General features: G+C 55.2%; 1 protein-coding gene across 1 annotated transcript; it reads right to left on the reverse strand.

Annotated features, from left to right (window-relative positions):
• Positions 1-1,466: 1,466 nt before the first annotated feature.
• Positions 1,467-11,528, reverse strand: EPS8L3 (EPS8 like 3). Its single transcript, XM_038749456.1, has 18 exons — positions 11,483-11,528; positions 10,838-10,902; positions 8,866-9,024; positions 8,447-8,596; positions 8,256-8,320; positions 7,754-8,031; positions 7,543-7,640; positions 5,955-6,063; positions 5,784-5,848; positions 5,417-5,491; positions 4,996-5,144; positions 4,659-4,767; positions 4,335-4,396; positions 3,705-3,789; positions 3,202-3,303; positions 2,884-2,957; positions 2,546-2,681; positions 1,467-1,794 (listed from the first exon to the last, which is right to left on the reverse strand). The coding sequence occupies exons 1-18, from the start codon at positions 11,511-11,513 to the stop codon at positions 1,783-1,785; spliced, it is 1,824 nt and encodes a 607-aa protein (XP_038605384.1). The 5' UTR covers positions 11,514-11,528; the 3' UTR covers positions 1,467-1,782.
• Positions 11,529-21,077: the final 9,549 nt, after the last annotated feature.

The following is a 21,077-nucleotide window of genomic DNA, read 5'->3' on the forward strand; positions in this document are numbered from 1 at the left end:
GCTCTATCCATTAGGCTCCACTCCCCTCCCTTGCCACCTGTGTTGGAGATACAGACCCTTCCCACCACCAACTTCAGTCAGCAGCCTTTCTACTTCCTGCGGGAAGTACCCGGGCCTAAAGAGGCTCACTTCCTCCCCACCCTGGGCTTGGTCCATGTCTAGTGGAGGCTGGCTCTGTGGCACAACTCTGCTTGCTTAGTTGCACTGGACACTCCTACTCAGCCCTGGCCCCCCTGGGATGGTCAGAATCGACAGGGCAGCAGCCAGTACTGGGGACCAGCTGGGTTGGGTTTTGGCCCTAGGACCACCAGGCTCCAGTGGTGAGGGAAGCAGACATCTCAGTGCTGAGACTTCTGGCCTTACCCCCCTGTTCCCACCCATAGTCTTCCTTCCCTCCTAACAGGATCAGATTTTCAGACACTGAGGGTCCTTGCAGAGGAAGCCCAAGCTAACCAAAAGCCTTATGTAGCCATTGCTGGGCGATGGTTGGGTGTGTGAGACACACACAAAGATCCTGTTTGCTGGGGATATGTGTACATATGTGTGGTGTGATGCAAAGATCCTTCTTACTGGAGATGTGTGCCTAGGTATGTGCAATGAAAAAATCCTTGCTGGGGGTTTGTGTACCTGTTTATATGCAATGCAGATTCTGGTGGGGTGTGTATGTGTACACATACAGTACAAACATCCTGCTGGGGGGAGTGGGGCTGCGTGTGTGCGTGCGTGCGCAATACAGAGATTCTTCTTGGAGGTGTGTGTGGGTGAGTGCAGCATAAAGTTCCTTCCTCCTTACTGTGCAGAGCCAGGTCCTTCCTCCTGTTCTTTCCTGTCCACTGCCTTTTCCTGGAGTGCAAGTGATCAATCAATCAATTGTATTTATTGAGCGCTTACTATGTGCAGAGCACTGTACTAAGCGCTTGGGAAGTACAAATTGGCATCATATAGAGACAGTCCCTGCCCAACAGTGGGCTCACAGTCTAAAAGGGGGAGACAGAGAACAGAACCAAACATACCAACAAAATAAAATAAGTAGGATAGAAATGTACAAGTAAAATAAATAAATAAATAGAGTAATAAATATGTACAAGTAATCAGGTCTGTTTTCTCTATGGCACTCACCCAACCACTTAGTACGGTGCTCAGCACACTGGAAGTGCCCAATAAATACAATTGCTTAATTGAAAAGTTCCAAACAACATTCAGGTTGTCTCAGGCCTTTGCCACTCGGTCCTGTGGGGCAGTCTGCCTGTGTGGTCACTGCTGTTCCAAAGATAAACGAGCTTTGCAGGTGCAGCACGCTGCCTAGAGAAAACGGTTTCATGTTACCCTTCCTGGTCTTTTTTTCCTCCTACCCCCGAACACCTGCTCCCCCGACCTCCACCTTCCCCTTCCCTCCAGCCTCGTTGCGGTGGGGGCAGTCGCAGAGGAGAAACAGGGAGGGGCCGTTGGCAAGGTGCAGGGGGTCATTTATTAGGGGAAAGGAGGGGAGGAGAATTGGAGGAGGTGCCTGGTGAGGCCTGGCCTGGGTCCTGCAGGGCTCTGAGGGCCAAGGGAGGGGCAAAAATTACTTGGGGCTTGGAGGTGGCCACCGGGCCTAGCATTTGGTCACCTTCCTCAGGCCTAGCCCCACCTCACCCAAGGCAGGGGGGCTGGGGACATTCAGGGAAGGGGAGGTGTCACCCCAGGGGTTACAGGATGGGGTGGTGGGAGTGGGGTGCGCAACTGCTCTTGCCATCAGCAGCGGAGGAGGAAGGTCCCGCCGGCTGGGTGCTGCTGGGGCCCCTAGGGGCCCATCTGAGGAGAGAAGGAGAGTAAAGGGGATTGAAAGCCCAGGGTGCAAGTTGAGCTGGGGCTGGGGCTAAGGTCGCCGTCTTTCCATCCCCCCTCCCCACCCACTCTCCCCCAGCAGAGAGGCACTGGCTGACTGGTTCCTGGCCACACACGAGCCCCTGCAGGAATGAGTGGACCCTTAAGGACCAAGCCCACTATCCTTCCTAGGTATACACTCAACCTGTGTACTCTGGTGGCTCTGTACACTGGCACCAGTGGCACCTCCACCACCATGATGCATCATGGCTGTGTGGAAAGAGAATGGGCTTGGGAGTCAGAGATCATGGGTTCTAATCCCTGCTCCCCCACTTATCAGCTGTGTGACTTTGAGCAAGTCATTTAACTTCTCTGTGCCTTAGTTACCTCATCTGTAAAATGGGGATTAAGACTGAGCCCCATGTGGGACCACCTGATTACCTTGTATCTATCCCAGCGTTTAGAACAATGCTTGGCGAGTAAGTGCTTAAATACCGTCATCATCACTGGTGTGAATGGCTGCTTCCCATCCATTAGCTCTGTGTGCTTTGTGTGATCCCCTGTATTTGTACGCATGCATGTATTTGCACGTACAGATTTACACAGAGCACCCTCATCCTTGTGCACAGACATACAGGCATGTACCCACACCCCTCACAGCTTTCCCTCTCTATTGCAGGTGCTGGGGCCCAGGGTGGGGGTCCCTGGGGCTACGTGGGTGGGGGAGCAGGAGCCTCACCCCATGGGCCTCCTTTTGAACTTGCTGAAGCCGGGCCAGGATGTGAGGGGCTTCCTCTGGGCACACCATCTGCAATTCTCGGGGTCCCATCTGCAGCAGCTGCCTCCCATTCAGGGCCCCCAGTGCCTTCACAGTGCTGGGAGAACAGACGCCGGGGGTGGGGGTTGAGGGGAGTCTCAGAAGGAGGGGACAATGGAAGGGAGATGAGGGTGGGGCAGGGAAAACCCAGGGGCATTGGATCTTGGGGTTGGACCATGGGTAAAAGGGGAGGGGAGGCTCTGCCCTCCCTCTGCAGTGCCCCCTCCTTCCCAGGAACTCCCCATGGGCACCCCACCTACATGGTGGAGAATTTCTCTGCTTGGAGCCAGGCGGTCACCTCCTCAGGCCTGGAACTGGGCCGCAGCATCGGGCCCTGCAATTGCAGAGGGACCCAGGGGCTCTCTGGAGAAGGTGCTGCTTCTCTCCCTCTGCCCCCCACACCCACCCTCCAACAGTACCCGCTTCTCCAAGAGACCCCGCAGCCCCCTACTTTCTTACCCTCCTGTTTCCTTCCCCACCACCTCCACCATCCCTGGGAGCAGAAGCCAACAGGGACTCTAGAGGGGAGCGATGGAGTGCGGGGATAGGGGAAGGGGCTCCCCCAGCTTTGCTCCCACCTGTCCTCGTGGCTGAGTGGCCTCCAGGATGTTGTTGGGGATGTAGCCTGTCTGGCCTTGTCTGTTCCTCACTAGCCACCACTGTTTGCTCTGGTCGAGGATCTGCCAGGTCAGATGCCACCGGCATCACAACAAGAACTGGGTCCCAGCCCAGAGTTCTCCCAGCTCTGCCATGATCAATCGACTCCCCTGCCCCAGCTCTGTCCCCAGCTCAGCCCCACCAATGTCCCTACCCAATCTCCAGTGCCAGCCCTAGCTCAGTCCCCCAACTCAATTCCCGCCTCAGCCCCTACTCATCCCCAGTGCCAGCCCCAGCTCCATCCCTACCAAAGCCCCTACCCCATCCCCAGTGCCAGCCCCAGCTCAGTCCCCTCCTCAGGCCCCAGTTCAGCCCCTGTGACCACCTCAGCTCCTGCCTCAGCCCCCGCCCAGCCCGCATCTGAATCTCGCTCTCCTCTTTTCCCCTCTACTTGCCTCCCCCAGTGCCCCCCTCCCCCTCTCACCTCCAGCATCTCGCCCTGTGACACCGTCAGCTCCGGGGGGTTCCTACTTTGGAACTCGTACAGCACCCTCATGCGCAAGGGTGAACTGGAGGCCCGGGGTGTCAGAGAGGCAGGTTAGTGGGGTGGGTAGCCAGGGGCTGGGGGTCAGAGGGGTGGGTAGGGCCCTAGGAGTGTCAGTGGGAGGGTGGGACTGGAGGCTTAGTGGTCGGTGAGGCCTAGGGGTCAGAGTGACAGATGGCACCTGGGGGCCAGAGTAGTAGTCAGAGCCCGGAGAGGTCAACGAGGTGGGTGGAATCTGAGGGTCATGGTGGTGGGAGTAAATGATAGGTAGGGCCTAGGGGTCAGGTGGAGAGTGGGGACCACTGAGGTCGAGTGGCAGTTGGGGATGTGGGTTGGGTTCCCTACCCCGAGGGAAATGGCAAAAACCTAAATAGCCTCTGTTGAGAGACTGGGGGTGGGTGTGTGGAATTCTGGGGTGTCTTGTTTCCCACACTCTTCCCTCTCTCCCTTCCCTTGTTTCCCCCCCACTCCCTCACTCCCTCTTCTTTCCCCAAGTGGAAGACTGGGGAAGTCAGCAACCCCCTTCCCACTGAGGCTATCTGGTCACATTTTGGGGTCCCCCGGTGGTACCTGGAGGAGGAGTCCTGGGGCCTCGGGGGCTGGCTTCCAAAGCCCTGGGTTCTCCCTGGGACCTGAGGTGAGCAACCGAGAGTGAATGTGGGCCCTGCCTTCAGGAAGGCAGAGCCAAGGCGGTATCCTACCGCAGACAAGGTAGGACCAGAGCAGTGGCTGCCTCCGCCCGCTCTCCATGAGGTTTCCCTGGGGCCAACCAAGGCTCTCCTGGGAGAGAGTATTCTCTGGGTTGGCCTGGGCCCTGGACCTGCTCACCAGGTCCCATCCTCCTCTTTGGATATCAACCTGGTTCCTCAACCACAAACCGTGTGTTGCCCTTACCTGGGCAGGGCCTGAAAAATCATCCCCTAGTGAGGACTCGGGAGGCTGCCAGCCATCATAGAAGCGGGGCACGTAGGAGGGCAGGAAAGCTCCCTCTGGCCAGAACTCCCTGGGGGGCAGGGAGTAGGAGAGAGAAAGAGTGAGACGGGGGTGAGGCAATGTGACCCCGGGCAAGGAGGGGAGAATGGGGTGCAGGGAAGGAAGTCTGGGGAGAGCCACGGAAGCTGAGGGGGAGAGAGCAAGCCCCGGCCACAACCCCAGTGCCCACCCCAGCCCCAATGCCCACATCTGCCATAGCCTCAGCCCCAGTGCCCACACCGGCCACTGTGGCTGTCACCTGGGAGTTCTCCAGGCTTGGCCCAGGGACTCCCACACTGTGGCCTCTTCGGAGCTCAGACACTCCTGCAGCAGTGCAATGGCTGTGGGGGTGAGCAGGGGGATCACCACTGAGACCGCCAGGTTGTGCTCGGGGCAGTTAGCCAGGACCTGGTTAGGGGAGGGAAGAGAGTGGTCAGTGCAGGACCCCTGCTTGGGGTGATGGGAACTGGACAAGGATCAGGTGTGCTTCTTGGCCCTCTGTAAGACCTGAGTGAGTTGTATCCCCTTCTGGGCTCAGCCCTTGTTCCCCTCCCTCCCATCCACCTCACCCACTGCCCTGAACCTCCCACCCTCTCACTCCCTTGCCCTTTCTCTCCTTTGCCCTCTCACAACTCCTCCGATACCCTCAACCCCCGCCCCCATGCCCATTTTGCACTCACGTAAATCAGGGTTTGGAAGAGAATGTGCACCAGGTCCGTGGAGCTTGGCTGCTGCAAGCTGGGACTCAGCATGCCCTGTTGACATAAGCCTTGTTTCTCTTCAGAGAGTCAGTTAATCATATATATTGAGCACTTATTGTGTGCAGATCACTGTACTAAGCATTTGGGAAAGTACAATATAACAGAAAGCAGACACATTCCCTGCCCACAATGAGCTTACAGTCTAGAAAGCCTTTTGGATCTGGGGAGGGGAACTGAGGGAATCCAGGCTTGGTGCTCTGACAGTGGGGACACGTTGGGGCCAGAGGGGCTCATGGAGGAAGAGGGGTCCAAAGGGAAGGAAAGGAGAAACTAAGCTGGAACTTACCAACAGGTTGAAGGAACACTTGATCTTCTGGAAATAGTCCTCAAACTGGGGCAGTGGGAGAGACACTAAAAGCAGCAAGCGGGAAAGCAGGCTCAGAGACCCACCCAGCTTAGGAGAGGTCATCTGCCCCCTGCCCCCCAGCTCCAATATCCCTCTCCATGCCCTCCTCACCTCCTTGGTTCTTCTTCCTCAGCTTCCGCTTCTTATCCATCTTTTCTCTGGCCTTCCTCACCCTCTCGCTAAACAGCTCGATGTCAGTCAGGAGGTGGTTCAGAATATCCTGGACCAGGGGAGAAGAGCTCCTTGGCTGCCTCCTGTCCCAGTCCCATCCCAGGTCCACCCCTGGGCCCCCCTCAGCTTGGCCCTAGTTCTACCCCAGTCCCCCCAAGCTCTGCCCTATCTCCACCTCAGCCCATTCACCTCCAACCCCTCCACCTCTGACCCCCACTGCTACCTGGGGCCTGGCACTAACCCAGGACCTTCAGCGTTGCCCCCACCCATTTTCTCACTGGGGCTCGGCCACTGCCACTTTTGCCCATCAACAAATGCAGTGCCCTTGGGAGACTGGGGGCTGTTCTGTAGCTCCTGGCACAGCAGGACGGCTGTCAGTAAAGCCTTATAATAATAATTCATTCATTCATTCAATCGTATTTATTGAGTGATTACTGCGTGCAGAGCACTGGACTAAGCACTTGGGAAGTACAAGTTGGCAACATATAGAGACAGTCCCTACCCAACAGTGGGCTCACAGTCTAGAAGGGGGAGACAGACAACAAAACATATTAACAAAATAAAATAAATAGAATAAATATGTACAAATAAAATAGAGTGATAAATACGTACAAACATACATACAGGTGCTGTGGGGAGGGGAAGGAGGTAAGGCAAGGGGGATGGAGGGGAAGAGGAAGGAGGGGGCTCAGCTGTGAGAAGCAGCATGACTCAGTGGCAAGAGCCCAGGCTTGGGAGTCAGAGGTCACGGGTTCTAATCCCAGCTCCACCACTTGTCAGCTGTGTGACTTCGGGCAAGTCACTTAACTTCTCTGTGCCTCAGTTCCCTCATCTGTAAAATGGGGATTAAGACTGTGAGCCCCACGTGCGACAACCTAATTACCTTTTATCCCCGCAGCACTTAGAACAGTGCTTCACACATAGTAAGCGCTTAATAAATGCCATTATTGTTATTATTATAACAGCAACAATAATAATTGTGATATTTGTTAAATGCTTACTGTGAGCCAAACACTGTGATAAGCGCTGGGGTAGATACAAGATCATCATGTCCCACATGGGGCTCACAGTCTAAGTAGGAGGGAGAACAGGTATTGAATTCCCATTTTGCAGGTGAGGAAATTGAGGCACAGAGAAGTTAAGTGACTTACCCGAGGTCATGCAGCAGGTAAGTGGCAGAGCCGGGATTAGAATTCAGGTCCTCTGACTCCCATGTCCAGGCTAGCTGCTTCTAGTCACCCCGTTTCCTCCACCACAGCCTCAGGCCTGCCGTGACAAAGACCCTAAAGAGACAAGGACACTTGGGGCTGTGGGAAAACTCCTACCCTGCTCTTTCACTCTGTCCCTGAACCCTCCCCTACCCTAAATGTCTCAGCTCCTTTCCTCACCTTTCCTAGGGTGCTTCTTCTAGAGAGAAAAAGGGGAAAGGGACCCCCATCCCTGGCCCATCCCTGGCCACCTGCCTCCTTGCTCTCCAGGCCCTAGGCCCTGCACCCGGAAGTTGAGCCCTGCCATGGTGGGCCATTACCTTCTCTTGCTCCATGTCCTGGGGTGGCTGAGGTTTTTGGGGCTGTGGATCGTAGCCCCTCCACTCCTGAGTGCTGGGGTACTGTGGGGCCGGGAGACCTGGGTGGGCAGGGAAAGCTGAGATGGTGCCTTGGCCAGCTGGCACACCCTAGGCACCAGGCGTGCCCCAAGCCCTCGTGCCCAGCTCTTCCCCCTGTTCCGCCCCCACTCACCTCGCTCAATGCGTCCCCGGGGTGGTGGCTCCTGAGGGGGTGCCCAAAGGGGCTGCTGTGGAGAGGAGGGGCTCCAGGTGGAAGGTGCCTGGGCAGGGATGTTCCTGGGAGAGGGTGGTCCAGCCCATCCGTCCTGATGTCCGCTGCTTGGGCTGCCCCCTGGGCCTCTCCCTCCTCCGTCCTCTCTCCAGCCGCCGTCCCCTCTCCAGCCTCTGTCCCCTTGCCAAGGTGGTGGCCCAGCCCGGCCCTGGTGGGCCACGATGGCCTCCAGGTTGCTCCTATGGGGAAGATGGCCGATACCCTGGGCCAGAGCAGTACCCAGCCCCCTTTACCCTAGGCTCCTCTGAGTTCCTCGGCTCTGATTGCCAGCCCCAGTCTACCACCATCCCCTGCCCCCCCGCCAAGCCCCGGTCCTGGGGAAGGAAGTGTGGACCCTGGCAGGCTGATCTTGGGGGGTGGGAATCTCCAAGCAGCCCCTGATTGGACCAGGCCTCGCCCCTACCTGTACTGCCGGCTGCCCCTCCTCTCATCTATCAGCTTCTGCAGGTTGAACTTTAGAAGCTCGGCCTGGGGTGGGGGTCAGAGGGCATAGAGGGCAGGGAGCTCAGGGGCAGTGCCCCACTCCGGCCCTGTGAGGGTCTCGAGACGGCCCCTCCCCACTCCCACCCTTTTCCCTGCCCAGCGTGGCCTCACCCCAACTTCCCGGCACTGAAAGAGAAGGACGCTGGATGGGGTCTGGCTCGACTCCCGGATGGTGATGGACAGGATGGAGTCGTAGGAGCAGCTGTTGAGCACAGCGTCCAGCTCCTGCACGCCATCCAAGGGGTAGCAGTCCAGCTCCTCCTGGGGGTGGGCAGAGCAAGAGAGGAGTCAGCAATGACCCTAAGGGCCAGCCCTGCCCAGCAGGGAACTCTACCTTAAGCAAGACTCCCCAATCCTGTTTGATTGGAGACCAGGCTGCCCCACTCAGCTCTCCTCCCAGGGCCCTGGGCTCCCCTGGGACCCCCGATGCCTGTTTCCCCACCCTCTTCCAAAGGCCCTAGGAGGGGCCAGCTGGGCAGTGCCCTGGAGACTCTGAGTGTCTACCCCCAGCCCATGCAGGTGCTGCTCACCCTGGTCTCGATGTCCAGCAGCTGCAGCTGGTGGTCTTTAGATTGCAGCACCACATCCTGGCCCCAAACCCGGCCCTGCGCCTCCATCAACTGCAGCTGTCGCATCACATCCTCCGTGTCCTGGATCACGCGGGAGTCCAGTTTGCAGGTCAGCAGGTGCTGGAGGTGGAAGGGGCCCATGAGTTTCAAAAGAGGGGCACCTAGGATCCACGGAGCACGGGGGAATCCGGGCTGCTTCTCCCAGTCCCAGGAAGAGAGCCGGGTGGGGCCTGCCAGTCACACATCCAGTGGCTAGGGATCCTGGCGGAAGAGACCTCTATTGGGAGCAGTTTTGGGCAGTGGGTGGGGGGCTCTGGGCTCCTTTAGCCCCAGTGTCTCTGATGATAATGATGTCACTTATTACTATGTGCCAAGCACTGTTTTAATCGCTGGGGTAGATACAAGCTAATCAGGTAGGACACAGTCCCTGTCCCACATGGGGCTCACAGTCTTAATCCCTATTTTACAGATTAGGGAACTGAAGCACAGAGAAGCTAAGTGACTTGCCAATTCAATCACACAGCAGGCAAGTGGCAGAGCAAGCAAGTGGCAGAGCAGGGATTAGAACCAGGTCCTTCTTCATTCATTCAATCGTATTTATTGAGCACTTACTATGTGCAGAGCACTGTACTAAGCACTTGGAAAATACAATTCAGCAATAGAGACAATCCCTGCCCACACCTGGTTTACAGTTTTCTGACTCTCAAGGATGCATGCAGGTGAGCAGAGCCCAGCATCCTGCCTCCCAGCTGGCCTCAAAGATGCAGGGAGTTGACCCAGTTGGATGGGGAGGGGGTAACTTGGGTCTGGAGAGAAAGAGGCCATCCCAGGCCACTCTCCCACCCCCAGAGCAGAAGGGCAGCAGGGAATGTGAAAATTGTTAGGTTGGAATTGCCTCAGAGTCCCCAGAGAGCAGATGCTGCTAGACTGTCAGCTCCTGGAGGCTCCAGACTAGGCCTACTCACTCTATTGTATTCCCCTAAGTAGAAAGTACAGTGCTCCACTTAAATCACTCAATCAGCTCTTTCCCTCCCACTTATCCTCACTCCTCTTTGAAGGAAGACTTTTCCACTCAGGTAGGGCAACAGGGTGAATGACGAATATGCTTCACACTGCCCCCATCCCTTACACTTTCATTCATTCAATCGTATTTATTGAGCGCTCGCTGTGTGCAGAGCACTGTACTAAGTGCTTGGGAAGTACAAGTTGGCAACATATAGAGACGGTCCCTACCCAGCAGTGGGCTCACAGTCTAGAAGAGGGAGACAGACAACAAAACAAAACATATTAACACCCTTACACCTGTCTGAATACCCCATTCATTCTAATCACCCCACCAGTCTTAGTGACCCATCCTGTAGTTTCTCGCCTCTTTAGGGGGTTTAGCTGCTGTGTTCTCAACTAAGATGGGGGAATCCTGTCATCAAGAGGGCATGTCAGTAGGTGTTGGGAGTTTCTGGATGGAGATTCTACCCAAACACCGGAGATTTTTTGCTCCTGCAATTCCATTCCTAGTCAGTCTCCTGAGGGAGACTGGGGCAGACTGACTGCAGGAACCCTGAGACTGGGTGGTCAGTGCCCCTTGGCGGGGAAAGCCTTGGGTCCTCATCTCCTGACATTCATTCATTCATTCAATCGTATTCATTTATTCATTCAATCATATTTATTGAGTGCTTTTTGTGTGCAGAGCACTGTACTAAGTGCTTGGGAAGTACAAATCGGCAACATATAGAGACGATCCCTATCCAACAATGGGCTTACAGTCTAGAAGGGGGGAGACAGACTCCAAACTGTTAAAAGCCTGCCCTCCCCCCACCCAACTGGCACCTGGGCTCTGATGGAATTGAGAGTTGTCATTTGGGTATCATCAGTCATTCTGGGTGAACTCCATTCCCCTCCCCACACCCCACAGGAGGAGGAGGAGGACTCTTACCTCCACTCGGTGCTGGAAGTTGGACTGTTTGACAGCCATGGCTTGTGAATACTCTTTTCTCTGCTCTGCAGTGAGAAAGAAGTGGGTGCCGGGGTACAGTGGAAGTGGGAGGTGGACAGAAAGGGCAGGGGGAGGACAGGTGGGAGGGTCAGGGGCAGGATGAGGTAAGTTGGGAGAAGACAGGCAGAGTGGAAGGACAGATGGGGTGTGGGAAAGGACAAGCAGGGGGCTGGATAGGGGGTAGAGTTTGGGGAGAACAGGTAGAATTGGGGGAGGACAGGTGGGGCCCCAGGTGGGTAATGGGGTGGGGAGGGGACTCAAAGGATGGTCAGGGAGGGTCCGGGCCCAGGTGGGTGGGTGGGAGCTGAGGACTTTGGGACATTTGCCCAGTGGCTTGAAGGGTCCAGTGGTCCTTTGAGCTTCTCCTATTGACCCTTCCACCCCCTAGCGAGGTCCTCCAGGGGCTGGGATGAGTGATGGGAACTGAACTTCTGGGGGAAGGGGGAGGCAGTGAAACCCTAATTGGGAGGGGTTGGGTCAGGTAGATGGGAGAGGGTATGGAGAGTGGGGGGAAGCAGATTGGGAAGGGGGGATAGGGAGAGAGGGAAGTAGGGAGGGTGAGAGGGAAGGGGGCATTGTCCTTACTGTAAATTAATTTGCTGCTGGGCCGGGTCATGCTATTGGAGCGGGAGAGCAAGGCCTTGGACTCCCTAGAACGACATAGGCCCAATCAGAGTGGGAGCTTGGGAGGCAGAGCCACTGGCCATGGGGCAGGGAGGGGAAGGAAGGGTCCAGGCTTTCAGGGAGGAGGAGGAAGTCAGTCAGTCAATTATATTTATTGAGTGCATACAGTGTGCAGAGCCCTGTGCTAAGAGCTTGAGAGAGTACAATACAACAATAAACAGACACGTTCCCTGCCCGCAACAAGAGGTGGGGGAAATGCCTGGGGTTTCTGAGTGTATATGAGGGAGGGAGTGGGAGACTCTAACATCAAATGCCAGATTCTCAGAAAGGGTTGTCTGAGGGGTTGGTCACAGAATGGGGAGGTGTTGTGAGGAAAAAGCGTGGCCTCTGGACTCACTGGTAAGGTGGGTCATCCTGGTGGCTGAAGTGATCCATCACCGGTCCTCGCATCGTGTCCCTGAGGCACAGGAAAGAGGTGACTTGGCCTAGGCTCCTCAGACCATCCCTCGGCAGCAGGGGCTGCTGTCTGCAGGGTCTGGGGCTTGGGCAGAGCTGCTCTCTGCACCATCCCCAACCCACCTCCGGCCCCTGCCCCTGCCCCATCCCCTGCCTCTTCCACCCACTTGTCTCTACCGCAACCCCTGCCCCGTTCCCCCATCCCCGTTGCCATGTGGGAAGTGTCTGCTGGATTTCCTGCAGTTCCTTGAATGATCCCTAACTCCTGCTTCTTCTTGTACCACCTTCCTCTCCATGGTGGCCCGGCCTCTTAAAGCTGGCCCTGATGGGGCCCAAACAGTAGCCACTGCTGTTGCCTATTCCCCTTCCCTTGGGGGCTAGGCTGTGGCTCTGACCACTTTTCGGAGGACCGTGAACCAGAAGGCTGGGGCTGGGCCCGGGGTGAAAGTGGAGCCGAACTCCAAGAGTCGGTTTGGTTGACCTGTCCGGCTTCACCTGGTCAGAGGTGCAAAAAGCGTAGAGTGGGATCCCCGGAGGTGGTCCCCAGCACAAGCCACATACAGTAGCTCGTAACCTGAGCATTGAGGGACCAAAGGAAGGGAGGCATACCAGAAGTGCCAAGCAGTAGGGGAGGCTGGGAGGCCAAAGGAGGGGATTGGGGGATTGGCAGGGCTAGTGGAGCGGGGCTGGGGGATTCTGCTTATGCCCAGAGAAGATTCGGCAAAGACTGGACTGGGGCCTAGACAGGCCGGACAGGCCAATAGGCAGCCAGGGCCACCTTGTGAGAAGAGCAAGCTCCCAGCATTTGACTTGAAAACCTCATTTAAATCTCCCTTTCAGTGGGGGCTGGAGAGATTCCAGGAGAGACAGGAGCCAGGGGTCCTGTCTGCTGGGGCCACCACTGTCTTGTCTTGTAACCAGGTTGAAGGGCCTGGGGCTGGACAGTGGGAGGAGCAGGACCCAACAAGGGGAGCAGCCCACACAGCCTGTCAGGTTGAGCAGGACCAGAAGGAGAGGCGGGCTCCAGGAGGTCAGTCTGGACAGGCTCTCAGCCTCAGTTTTCTCATCTATAAAATGGGGAGAACTGCACCCCCTCCCCAGACTGGGAGAGCCCTCCAGAAGTTACCTCCCTGGAGAGGACTGCTCCATCCAAGCTATGGCCTAAAAGATATGAACAGCAAGGCTGATGTCACGGTCTCTCCTTGGGGTCACCATATTGTTGTGTTTCCTGGGAACTTTGGCTGCAGGAGACACGTGAGCCCAGTGAGCTGAGGAGGGTGAGGAGGAGGAGGAAGAAAAGGAAGAGGAGGAGGTGAAAAGGGTGGGAATGAAAGTGGGGTGAAGAGAGAGGGAAGGATCTGAGAAAAGAGAAACAGACAGATCAATCCTATCTGTTGACGTGAAGATTTCTTCCTCACAGCCCCCTTATCCTGCCAGGTGCTGCTATTTGGGATATATAGATGTGAGTGTGTTTTGGTGTGACTGTATGTGAGGGCAGAGCATGAGGGTATTTGTGTGACTCATGTACACACATGGGTGAGGGAGCATGGACTCTGAGGGGTGTGTGTGTGTCTGGTAAGAGTATGTTAGTGAGCATTTGTGTGTATGTGTTTGAGATAGCCTGAGGCTGGGAGTGGCCCCATGGGAGACCGACCGTGGAGCCTAATGGCAACCAGGAAAGGGGTGACCATTTGTTTGCTTGTTTGTCAGCTGTGGGGCCCAGAGCCCAGGGTCCCAGGCAGGGCTCGGCTCACAGTGCAGGCTGATTAGGGAGGGATTTAGAGGACCCCTGGACCCTGGTTATCTCCCACTGGGCCCCAGCTGCCCGATAACAACCTGGACACCTCAGGGGCCCCTGGTACCGAGGCCTGGAGCAGAGGGAAATCGGGAGAGAGAGGGCCTCCAAGGGGGGAGCCTTCAGGCAGAATTAGGGCAAGGGACCCATTCAGACTGACCCACTCATGGGCAACCAGAGATTCTGGGCCAAGCTGCCTCTGTATCTGTTCTGGCAGCTTCTGCCAGCTCTCCTAGGCAGTGCCCCCCTCCCAGACTTTTCCCAGCTCTCTCTGCAGTTGCCCCAGACTCTGCTTGGGCCTGGGCCCTGGCTTGCCCTGTGCCCCTGCTCCTACCAGCCTACGTCTCCTTTTCCATGACTGCCCCATGGGAGAAGCCTGTCTCTGGCCTAATTTTCCCCAGGCCACCTTGGGGAGGGAGGAGGGGACTTCTTGGGTATGGTGAACACCCTGAGGAGCTTGGCAATAAGGGGTTGGGAAAGCAGGATCTATTTCCGATCATGCTGCCGCTCTTCTCCTCCCATGGGGATGACATTCCCTCTCAGAGCTGGGATTTGGGGAGTGGGGCAGGGGTCTGGCATGGCCAGATGTGGAGGTTGCAACAGAGGCCATGACTATCTCATCACCCCACACAAATGGGTATTTTTGTTGTCTGTCTTCCCCTTCCAGACTGTGAGCCCGTTGTTGGGTAGGGACCGTCTCTGTATGGTACCGACTTGTACTTCCCAAGCGCTTAGTACAGTGCTCTGCACACAGTAAGCTCTCAATAAATACGATTGAATGAATAAATTAATTATAAGCTAGAAGTTCCCAAACTTGATGAGTTGTGACATGCCCAGCACTCAAGGCCCCTTCTTAGCCTGGCAAAAAGAGCATTTAATAATAATAATGATGACACTTATTAAGCGCTTACTATGTGCAAAGCACTGTTCTAAGCACTGGGGAGGTTACAAGGTGATCAGGTTGTCCCACGGGAGGCTCACAGTCTTCATCCCCATTTTACAGATGAAGTAACTGAGGCACAGAGAAGTTAAGTGACTTGTCCAAAGTCACACAGCTGACAATTGGCGGAGTCAGGATTTGAACCCATGATCTCTGACTCCAAAGCCCGTGATCTTTCCCATTGAGCCACGCTGCTTCTAATCCCAGCTCTGCCACTTGTCTGCTATGTGATCTTGGACAAGTCACTTCACTTCTCTTTGCTTCAGTTCCCTCATCTGTAAAATGGGGAGGAAGACTGCGAGCCTCATGTGGGGCAGAGAAAGTGTCCAACCCAATTCGCTTGTATTCACCACGGTGCTTAGTACAGTGCCTTGCACACAGCAAACACTTAAATATCATTATTATTATTGTTATTATTATTATTGTTATGTGTTCAGTGAAGTGGCTGGGGAAATGTGCACCTGTTAGGATGGGGGCTTCTGGGGCAAGGCAAAAAGGGTGACTGGGGGCAGGGGTATTCATTCATTCATTCAATCATATTTATTGAGCGCTTACTGTGTGCAGAGCACTGTATTAAGCGCTTGGGAAGTACAAGTTGGCAACGTATACAGACGGTCCCTACCCAACAATGGGCTCACAGTCTAGAATGGGGGACAGACAACAAAACAAAGCATGTGGACAGGTGTCAAGTCGTCAGAACAAATAGAATGAAAGCTAAATGCACATCATTAACAAAATAAATAGAATAGTAAATATGTACAAGTAAAATGAATAGAGTGATAAATCTGTACAAACATATATACAGGTGGTGTGGGGAGGGGAAGGAGGTAGGGCATGGGAGATGGGGAGGAGGAAAGGAAAAAGGGGGCTCAGTCTGGGAAGGCCTCCTGGAGGAGGTGAGCTCTCAGTAGGGCTTTGAAGGGAGGAAGAGAACTAGCTTGGCAGATGTGTGGAGGGAGGGTATTCCAAACCAGGGGAAGGATGTGGGCTGGAGGTCGACGGCAGGACAGGCGAGAACGAGGTACAGTGAGGGTAGTGACCTTTGATGTGAGGCCTTGATCCACTGGGGTGCTCCAATGAAAGCTTAGGAACACTTGGCTGGGAACCCCCCAAGACACTTCCCCGGGCCCCTTACCAGGAGCTTCCCTAGAAAGCCTCCCCAGCCACTTCACCAGATACTTCTCTGGGACACTTCCCTGGGTATCTCACTGGGCACCTTCCTAGGACACCTCCCAGGGGCCCTCCCTGGGCACCTTTCTGGCACATCTCCCCAGCCACTTCACTGGACGTGTAATAATAATAATAACAGCAATAATAATAATGGTATGTAAGGGCTTGCTATGTGCAAGGCACTGTACTAAGCACTGTGGTGAATACAAGCGAATTGGGTTGGACACTTTCTCTGTCCCACATGAGGCTCACAGTCTTAATCCCCATTTTATAGATGAGGAAACTGAAGCACAGAGAAGTGAAGTGACTTGTCCAAGATCACATAGCAGACAAGTGGCAGAGCTGGAATTAGAACCCAGGACCTTCCAATTCCCAGGCCCGTGCTTAACCTATTAGGCCATGCTGTCTTCCCACTGAAGAGAGTACCTCACTGTGCGCTTCCCCAAAACACCTTCCTGGACACCTCTCCACACACCTTACAGGGCATCTTTCTGGGAAACCTCCCTGGGACACCTACTTCCCTGGGTGCCTCCCCAGACACCTCATTGGGCACCTCCCCGGGACTCCTCTCCAGTCATTTCCCACCACCCCCCACCACCCCCACCAGGGACTTTGTTGTGACATTTTCCTGGGGCCCCAGACTCATGATGATGATGTTGGTATTTGTTAAGCGTTTACTATCTACTAAGCACTGTTCTAAGCACTGGGGTAGATACAAGGTAATCAGGTTGTGCCACATGGGGCTCACAGTCTTAATCCCCATTTTACGGATGAGGTAACTGAGACACAGAGAAGTTAAGTGACCTGCCCAAAATCATACAGCTGACAAGTGATGGAGCGGGATTAGAACTCACGACCTCTGACTCCCAAGCCCGGGCTTTTTTCACTAAGCCACGCTGCTTCTCTAATGCATGCACTGCATTATTGGCTGGGCCTGGGGTCCCTCCCCTGGGCCATACTAGCTCCTGCCATTGTGGAAGGGGGTATTTAGCCGAATGGAGGGTGATTGCCTGTTCTCTCGCTCCATCCCTTCTCCCCTCCTTAACTTCCATCTTCAACCGCTCACTCTCCACTGGTTCCTTCCCCTCTGCCTTCAAACATGCCCATGTCTCTCCCATCCTAAAAAAACCCTCTCTTGACCCCACCTCACCTTCTAGTTATCGTCCCATATCCCTCCTACCATTCCTTTCCAAACTCCTTGAACGAGTTGTCTACACGCGCTGCCTAGAATTCCTCAACAATAACTCTCTCCTCGACCCCCTCCAGTCTGGCTTCCGTCCCCTTCATTCCACGGAAACTGCGCTCTCAAAGGTCACCAATGACCTCCTGCTTGCCAAATCCAACGGCTCATACTCTGTCCTAATCCTCCTCGACCTCTCAGCTGCCTTTGACACTGTGGACCACCCCCTTCTCCTCAACACGTTATCTGACCTTGGCTTCACAGACTCCGTCCTCTCCTGGTTCTCCTCTTATCTCTCCGGTCGTTCTTTCTCAGTCTCTTTTGCAGGCTCCTCCTCCCCCTCCCATCCTCTTACTGTGGGAGTTCCCCAAGGTTCAGTGCTTGGTCCCCTTCTGTTCTCAATCTACACTCACTCCCTTGGTGACCTCATTCGCTCCCACGGCTTCAACTATCACCTCTACGCTGATGACACCCAGATCTACATCTCTGCCCCTGCTCTCTCCCCCTCCCTCCAGGCTCGCATCTCCTCCTGCCTTCAGGACATCTCCATCTGGATGTCCGCCCGCCACCTAAAGCTCAACATGTCGAAGACTGAGCTCCTTGTCTTCCCTCCCAAACCTTGTCCTCTCCCTGACTTTCCCATCTCTGTTGACGGCACTACCATCCTTCCCGTCTCACAAGCCCGCAACCTTGGTGTCATCCTCGACTCCGCTCTCTCGTTCACCCCTCACATCCAAGCCGTCACCAAAACCTGCCGGTCTCAGCTCCGCAACATTGCCAAGATCCGCCCTTTCCTCTCCATCCAAACCGCTACCCTGCTAATTCAAGCTCTCATCCTATCCCGTCTGGACTACTGCACTAGCCTTCTCTCTGATCTCCCATCCTCGTGTCTCTCTCCACTTCAATCCATACTTCATGCTGCTGCCCGGATTATCTTTGTCCAGAAACGCTCTGGACATATCACTCCCCTCCTCAAAAACCTCCAATGGCTGCCGATCAATCTGCGCATCAGGCAGAAACTCCTCACCCTGGGCTTCAAGGCTCTCCATCACCTCGCCCCCTCCTACCTCACCTCCCTTCTCTCCTTCTACTGCCCAGCCCGCACCCTCCGCTCCTCCACCACTAATCTCCTCACTGTACCTCGCTCTCGCCTGTCCCGCCATCGACCCCCGGCCCACGTCATCCCCCGGGCCTGGAATGCCCTCCCTCTGCCCATCCGCCAAGCTAGCTCTCTTCCTCCCTTCAAGGCCCTGCTGAGAGCTCACCTCCTCCAGGAGGCCTTCCCAGATTGAGCCCCTTCTTTCCTCTCCCCCTCGTCCCCCTCTCCATCCCCCCGCCTTACCGCCTTCCCCTCCCCACAGCACCTGTATATATGTATATATGGTTGTACATATTTATTACTCTGTTTATTTATTTATTTATTTATTTTACTTGTACATTTCTATCCTACTTATTTTATTTTGTTGGTATGTTTGGTTCTGTTCTCTGTCTCCCCCTTTTAGACTGTGAGCCCACTATCGGGTAGGGACTGTCTCTATGTGATGCCAATTTGTACTTTCCAAGCGCTTAGTACAGTGCTCTGCACATAGTAAGCGCTCAATAAATACGATTGATTGATTGATTGATTGTTCATCTGGATTTGGCAGTGCCAGAGTTGCTCCTGACTTTCTCCGTGACCCGGCCCTCACCGCTACCCCTCTCTGTTGCTGATCTCCAAGGAGTCAGATTGAATGAGTCAGCCTCATGGGCTGAAGGGCTGTCCCCTCCCTGGGGCGTGCCCGGGTCACTACAAGTGGCCGGAGGCTGGTTTGGTGTGGATTTCCTCCTCCCCTGGTAACCCAAGACCAGGGAAGATGTGGGGCTGTCAGGACCCCCTGGACCTGGAGACTCCCCCCTCCTCCCTGTGAGCCGGGACTGGCCCATACTTGAGCCAAGCCGTGGCCTTAAGCTGGCACTGGGCTGGCACTAGGCTGACCTTGGACTCTCAATGAGTCTGTCTGCCACTAGGCTGGCCATCTCTGTACGAATGATTGATTAATTGATCTCTGACTCCTCAGGATTCCTGACTAAAGAGTCAGAGAGGAGCAGAGAGAGCTCTGAGCCAACAGACACACCTTCTGGGGGTGGGAAGACAGAGGTGCCTGGCTGAGTTGTCCCTCCTGCCCCCCCCCCCCCCACCGCTCCTCCTCTTCCTCCTCCTCCTCTTCCCTCCACCCCAGGCCACAAGACTGTTCTGTCCCCACTCCCTGTCCCTGAGATGCCTCGATGGGCAGGATGAGGCGGAAAGGGTCTCAGTGGGGAGTCAGGAGGGTGACCCTAGCACCTGCTCTGAGAGTCCCTGCTCCTGCCCCTGCCACTGTCTCCAGTGGAGATCTGAGGGTGTGGATCCAGGACACTTGCCCTTCCCTCTCAGTCTGCCCTCCCTGGATGGGATTTCCCTTCCTGCCTCTCCCTTATAATGGTATTTATGAAGTGCTTACTCCATGCATAGCACTGTACTAAGCACTGGGGCAGATATAAGACAGATTGGACGCGATCCCTACTGCACACGGGGTTCATCAGCTAAGAGGGATGGAGAGCAGGAACCTTATCCCCATTTCAAAGATGAGGAAACTGAGGCACAGAGAAGCTAAATGATTGGTCACTAGGCATGCATCCTGAGCCTCAGACCACTGCTGTTTCCATACTGGTTCCCAATTACTATTTTACTCGCTTTCTGCTACTGTCCAACTCCCCTTCTGTTCCCTTTCAGCCCTAAACTGATCATTCTAGATTCCTCAGGCCAGGAGGAAGCTTGACGGTTCACTTTGTTCATGTCTGCACCTTCAAGCAGACCCCTCCACCCAACTCCCCCACAAATGAGATTCTCTTTGGTGTTTAAAGATGCCTCAAGAAGAGTCCTCCATCTCTCTTCCCTCCACCCCTACTTCTTCCCCCATTGTCAGATGGCCTAGCCACCATTTTGTGAGAAGCAGCGTGGCTCAGTGGAAAGAGCCCGGGCTTTGGAGTCAGAGGTCATTGGTTCAAATCCCGGATCTGCCAACTGTCAGCTTTGTGACTTTGGGCAAGTCACTTAACTTCTGTGTCTCAGTTCCCTCATCTGTAAAATGGGGATTAAAACTGTGAGCTCCTTGTGGGACAACCTGATCACCTTGTAACCTCCCCAGTGCTTAGAACAGTGCTCTGCACATAGTAAGCGCTTAACAAATACCATCATTATTATTATTATTATTTTGAATCCAGGCCTAGGAATGAGCAGGGGGAGGGGCCCATCAGGGCTCCCTCAGGGTGCAGGCCACCATTCCGGGGGGCCCGATTCCCGGCCCAGGTGGTCCAAGGTGACTCTGGTCTTGTTCCATGGGCCAGCCACTCTCCCTCTCCAAACCCGGGCTTGGGCCAGGTTGTCTGACCAAGCCTAAGAGCAGTCAGCATTCCGGGCTCCAGGCCGGGATCTCCCTTACCTGGTACTCGGGGTGAGGGGCCCCGATGGGCCTGTCAGTGGATGGGGCGAGGGCAGCAGGGGTCTCCCCGTCTCCGGGTGTGGCAGCGGTGGCCAGGGATGGCGGCGGCAGAGGAGAACAAGCAGATGCCCACTCCTCCCTCCCCAAGAGGCTGTGCTTCTACGTAAGCTGCAACGGCTGCTGCACCTTATGGCCTTTGGACTCTCGTCTAGGGCGTGGAAAGCCAGCCTGCACTGCACCCCAGGATTCAGTCACACCTCTCCAACTACACCCTCTGGGTCCCCCGCCCACCCTTCTCAGCCCCGGGCTTCCTGCCCCTCCACCCAGCCGGCCTCTCACCTCTTCCCTCACCATCCCCAGGGAGGATTGTAGTTTTTTTTATAGTACATGTTAAGCATTTACTATGTTTCAGGCACTGTAGTAAGTGCTGGGGTATATACAAGTTCATCAGGTTCCACATAGGGCTCACAGTCTTCATCCCCATTTTACAGATGAGGTAGCTGAGGCACAGAAAAATGAAATGACTTGCCTAAGGTCACACTGCAGACAAGTGG

This window comes from Tachyglossus aculeatus, chromosome 7, assembly GCF_015852505.1.
Source record: "Tachyglossus aculeatus isolate mTacAcu1 chromosome 7, mTacAcu1.pri, whole genome shotgun sequence".
Taxonomy (NCBI): Eukaryota; Metazoa; Chordata; class Mammalia; order Monotremata; family Tachyglossidae; genus Tachyglossus; species Tachyglossus aculeatus.